Raw genomic sequence first — 5,560 nt, 5'->3', positions numbered from 1 at the left:
ACAAGAGCTTCCCAACTCCAAGCTCTCTTCGTTCCACACACGTATGTGTTGTGTCAATACGTGTGTGTGTGTGTGTGTGTGTGTGTGTGTGCTCATATAGAAGTCGAACTCGAGAGCATCGCTTTATCCTATCCACTCTAGTTCTTGTTACATCCTTCCCCTACACATAACAGTGAAGGATATATATATATATGTGTGTGTGTGTGTGTATGCCGCCGTGATGCAGCTATTTCGGGAGTTGGGCCAAGTTGCTGTCTCTCTCGCTCACACACACACACACACACACACACACACACACACACACACACACACACACACACATAGGTGGGCGCATGCGCGCACGCACGCACAATGTAATTCTCTAGGTTACGGTCAGATTGTGTGTGTGTGTGTGTTGCGTAACAGTTATGAGCACCAGACCTCTGTTCCGTTGAATCAGAATCATCTGCTTCGATTTTGCCTTTTTATGTAAATAGTCCGACTCTGACGATGGTAATCATCGGTAGCAGCAGTGAGTAAGGTTGGCATTGATCAGCTTGGGCCGGCAGGTATGTGATGATCGATAGTACTTTCCTGTGTAGTGTCGATAGTACTTTCCTGTGTAGTGTCTTAGAAAAGCAACAGCATACAAGGCCAGGGTGACTGATTTTGTTGTAGTTCGGGGAAAAAGGGAGGAGGGGGGCGGGGCGGGGGGGGGGGGGGAGGCGTGGAGAGAGAAGCCGGTGTGATGGAGGTGGGGTGGAAGGCGGAACTTACTTTCAGTCAAGCTGGTGATTCCGAACAAAAACTAAAAATAGAGTAGCAAGGAAGCTCACGTCTGACAGGTGGTGGGTGCATCCGCGAGTGACGTTAGGAAGGCACCCTCTCTCCATCCTTCCCGCTCCCCCTCCCTTCTCCCTTTCCTCCCCCTTCCTGCCCCTCCACACATGTGTGTGCCGCCCCCTCCTCCTCCTCCTCCCTCCTCCTCACCCTCACCTCCCTCCGTCCCCTTCTTCGATCGTTTATCCCCCACGTCCCCGACCCCTGTCCATGTCCTTCCTTCCCACTAGTGACCCATCTCGAGTCGAAGTCCTCCGCTTCTTTTTCCTTGTTGTCTGCTGTGAGTTAAACAGGTGGAGTTTTGAGTGCAGCCTTGTATGATTCCATTGCTGCACTCTGTGCGGCTTGTTTGCGTTCCCTTTGTTTTCTCCTTGTTATGTCTTGTTATGGTTATCCGTCTGTTTCTTTTCTCATCGGCGTGCGTTTTCGGTCAGAACCTGCTTCTCTTCTCCCCCCCTGTCTCCGTCTGTTGCATTAGCGTTTAGTCTGTGGTTGTATAAGCACGTGTTTGTTTAGGGGTCAGGTGTTCGGAATTGTATTTATTCATTTTGTTTGTTGCTATTGCTGTATGTGTTTTATAGGCTTTCTCTTACGGAGTCTGTTGCTGGGGTGGAAACCCTCTTTTCGTTCGGTTTGAGTTTGTGTTTGGCGCGCTGATGCTGATGGCTTACAACTTTCTGCTCTCGGTTTTGTATTCGTAACGTAACAGGTTACCATCGACAAAACGCGATTTAGTTTCTTTCCTGCTTTTTCTTTCTCTTTGTGTGTATGTGGGTTTGTTTGTTTTTTGTTTTGTTTTTTTGTTTTTTGTTTGTTTGTTGTTGTTTTGCTTTTTGTTTGTTTTGTTTTGTTTTTTGTTGTTGTTGTTTTTTGTTGGTTTTTTTGTTGTTGTTGTTGTTGTTGGTTTTGTTTTTGTCTGATTCTTCATCCGTGTTTTCTCAGAGGAGAACATAGAGTTGCCTTCAGGTTTAAAGATATCTTATTTGGGCATCGTTGAGTTGTTGGTTCTTGCTGTCTGTGATAAAAACACATTCCATATCTGAACGATTTCTACGAGGTCTTACAAGGCTGCTGTGACATTCCTTCCTATGGTATTTGGTCGTAAGAGTAATCGGCGTCCGGCTTTACGTTCCTGGAGTCTTGTTGCATTACATATCACTTGGTAGGACGCGAAATGACCTCAGCGTCAGTTTTGTGTACAGACTTTTAAAAGTGGAAACAAGTTGGGTAGGTGGGATTAGCGTGGCCGTGTTCCGAAACAAGAAGACAACTGTGACATGTTACATCGAGCCATTGGACCAGCGTGGTGTGTGTGTGTGTGTGTGTGTGTGTGTGTGTGTGTGTGTGTGTGTGTGTGTGTGTGTGTTTGAAACGACTTATGAAGCAGGTTACAAACGTCTCGTCATTCGTCACCTTTGGCAAGGTGCTAGCAAAATGAGAATCGTTTCATATCTGTAACTGAGTTGTCGGAATGAGTTGAGGTTGATGGGGGGAGGGAAAATACCTACACACATAACAGGTTTAATGTCCAAACTAGAGAGAGAGAGGAGAGAGAAGAGAGAGAGAGACTTGACCAGTTTTAAAGAACAGCCGCTGACAGAAGTTAAAGGGATCGGGTTTTGACGGGGAGGGTGAGAGAAAAGGGGGGGGAAGTTTCATATTTTATTGCTTGCGAAATAACTGTGCATGAACAGGTACGGTTGTGTGTGAGCATTGCTGCAAAGGAATGGTGTTGGACTGCAGGATTCTGTTGCCAACAGTGCAGTGTCACCTTTGCGCCTTCGTTGAATGAAGTGAACAAAAACTCCTGTGTCCATTCGGAAATCTACTCACAGTGGAGGACTGGAACCTTCCACGGACGCACAGGTATTGCTCTTGTGAAAAGCTGAAGTGCGCTTCTAGAAAGACGTCAGCTGTGTGGACAAGAACACGTGCAACCTGCTGTTGTGTTCCTGGATTATTCGGAAACAACAGCAGCTAGACGCCTTGGACTCTAAGCGTCACAATCTAGAATCACGACTTCTGGGGGACTGACTCTCGCACGCTCTCGCAAAACACGCCGACGACGTTTCAGCTTGTGACTAAATTTTCAGAGTCTTTAACCTGGACAAACAAAACAACGTTACCATCCTGGATTACCTGGATTAATCTATTGATCAGTTAACAACCAGCCACCAATACTTCTTCCTAAAAAAAACGGTCATCAGCTTGTACCCAGGACCTTCATAAATAAAACCCCTGTGGATTAACCAAACCAACCCAAGAGGACAATCCAACAACCTTTTTTTTCTTCAGACCAGAAGAAGATCCCCAAAAAGAAAGACTTTAATTCAAGGTCTCAAAAGACCCCCGCCCCCTTCCCTGATCACCCCAAACACAGACTTCATTCAAACACACAGGACGTCAGGAAAACTCCCCACCAAACCCAAACCAGGACCTCAGAAGAACCGTTCCCCCAAAACCCAAACCGGGATCTAAGAACATTTCCCAGAAACCTAAACCACCAGGACCTCGGAAGACCCCCAAAAGCCAATCACCATGTTGGCCAAGCGGCTCCTGACGTTCCGGAACAGCTCCTCGGACAACTTCGAGAAGAACCTGGCCCAAGCGGAGAAGCTGCAGAACCTGGACGAGGGCGGCGAGGACGCCTACCGGGCCCGCGCGGGGCGCAAGCGGCACAGCGTGCAGCTGGACAAGAAGATCACCCAGCAGCTGCTCAACCTCGACCGCCGCTCCAGCACCGTCAGCACCGGCACCATCGACTCCCTCTGTGAGTTTGTGGGGTTGTGTTGGATGGAGAGGTTGCCTCTGTGAGTTTGTGGGGTTGTGTTGGATGGAGAGGTTGCCTCTGTGAGTTTGTGGGGTTGTGTTGGATGGACAGGTTGCCTCTGTGAGTTTGTGGGGTTGTGTTGGGTGGAGAGGTTGCCTCTGTGAGTTTGTGGGGTTGTGTTGGGTGGAGAGGTTGCCTCTGTGAGTTTGTGAGTTTGTGTTGGATGGAGAGGTTGCCTCTGTGAATTTGTGTTGGGTGGAGAAGTTGCCTTTGTGAGTTTGTGGGGTTGTGTTGGATGGGGAGGTTGCCTCTGTGAATTTGTGTTGGGTGGAGAAGTTGCCTTTGTGAGTTTGTGGGGTTGTGTTGGATGGGGAGGTTGCCTCTGTGAATTTGTGTTGGGTGGAGAAGTTGCCTTTGTGAGTTTGTGGGGTTGTGTTGGATGGACAGGTTGCCTCTGTGAATTTGTGGGGTTGTGTTGGATGGAGAGGTTGCCTCTGAGTTTGTGGGGTTGTGTTGGGTGGACAGGTTGCCTATGAGTTTGTGGGGTTGTGTTGGGTGGAGAGGTTGCCTCTGAGTTTGTGGGGTTGTGTTGGATGGAGAGGTTGCCTCTGAGTTTGTGGGGTTGTGTTGGGTGGACAGGTTGCCTATGAGTTTGTGGGGTTGTGTTGGGTGGAGAGGTTGCCTCTGTGAGTTTGTGGGGTTGTGTTGGATGGAGAGGTTGCCTCTGAGTTTGTGGGGTTGTGTTGGATGGAGAGGTTGCCTCTGAGTTTGTGGGGTTGTGTTGGGTGGAGAGGTTGCCTCTGAGTTTGTGGGGTTGTGTTGGATGGAGAGGTTGCCTATGAGTTTGTGGGGTTGTGTTGGGTGGAGAGGTTGCCTCTGAGTTTGTGGGGTTGTGTTGGGTGGAGAGGTTGCCTCTGTGAGTTTGTGTTGGGTGGAGAAGTTGCCTCTGTGAGTTTGTGGGGTTGTGTTGGATGGAGAGGTTGCCTCTGTGAGTTTGTGGGGTTGTGTTGGGTGGAGAGGTTGCCTCTGTGAATTTGTGTTGGGTGGAGAGGTTGCCCCTGTGAGTTTGTGGGGTCGTGTTGGATGGAGAGGTTGCCTCTGTGAGTTTGTGTTGGAAGGAGAAGTTGCCTCTGTGAGTTTGATGGGTTGTGTTGGATGGAGAGGTTGCCTCTGTGAGTTTGTGGGGTTGTGTTGGATGGAGAGGTTGCCTCTGTGAGTTTGTGGGGTTGTGTTGGATGGAGAGGTTGCCTCTGTGAGTTTGTGGGGTTGTGTTGGATGGAGAGGCTGCCCCTGTGAGTTTGTGGGGTTGTGTTCGGTTGTTGGATTGGGTGGAGAGGTTGTGGTAGAGGGTGTTTTGTTTAGGGGGTGTGGGTAGGTTGATGGGTGGTCGTGTGTTTGTTGTTGTTGTTGGTTTTGTGTTCGTGTGTGAGAGAGAGGGGATGGGAGGGTTGTGATGTGGTTTTGGACGTGTGTAACTGTCTATTATATATATATATATATATATATATATATATATATATATATATATATTTGTGTGTGTGTTTCTGACTCTGTGTCAGTGTCTGTGTCTTGTTTCAGGCGCGGACTGACTGTCTGTGTCTGTCTGTCTGTCACTCACCATCTTTCTTTCCTTTCTTGTCGTGTTGGGGGGCGAGGGCTGGTGGTGGTTGTGGCGATGTTGTTGTAGTTGTTTTTATAAACAAAAGGAACTGGGTTGCGTGTCGAATAACCTCGTTTTGATAGGGACTTTGGACTGGTCTTTTACTCTTTTGTCTGCCCACTTCTCTCTGTCTCTCTGTCTCTGTCTGTCTCTCTCTCTCTGTCTCTCTCTCTCTCTCTCTCTCTCTCTCTCTCTCTCTCTGCCTCCCCCATCCCACCCATCCCCCCCCCTCCCTCTCTGCCTTTCTCCCTCTCTATGTGTTACCGTCTCTGTCCCAGGAGGATTGGAGACGGAGGATCTCGTTGCAGTTG

At 48.8% G+C, this 5,560-nt stretch overlaps 1 protein-coding gene across 1 annotated transcript in view; it reads left to right on the top strand.

Annotated features, from left to right (window-relative positions):
• Positions 1-531: 531 nt before the first annotated feature.
• LOC143284962 (putative adenosylhomocysteinase 3) overlaps positions 532-5,560 on the top strand; it is a 339,921-nt gene continuing 334,892 nt past the window's right edge. Inside the window, exons 1-2 of the mRNA XM_076592123.1 lie at positions 532-548; positions 2,563-3,589. Coding sequence (XP_076448238.1) covers positions 3,358-3,589 — 232 coding nt within the window. The 5' untranslated portion in view covers positions 532-548; positions 2,563-3,357. The remainder of the gene's footprint in view (positions 549-2,562; positions 3,590-5,560) is intronic.

The sequence above is a fragment of the Babylonia areolata genome, chromosome 8 (assembly GCF_041734735.1).
Source record: "Babylonia areolata isolate BAREFJ2019XMU chromosome 8, ASM4173473v1, whole genome shotgun sequence".
Taxonomy (NCBI): domain Eukaryota; kingdom Metazoa; phylum Mollusca; class Gastropoda; order Neogastropoda; family Buccinidae; genus Babylonia; species Babylonia areolata.
Note: the sequence above shows the minus strand (reverse complement) of the source record. Positions and strands in the feature narration are given on the sequence as shown.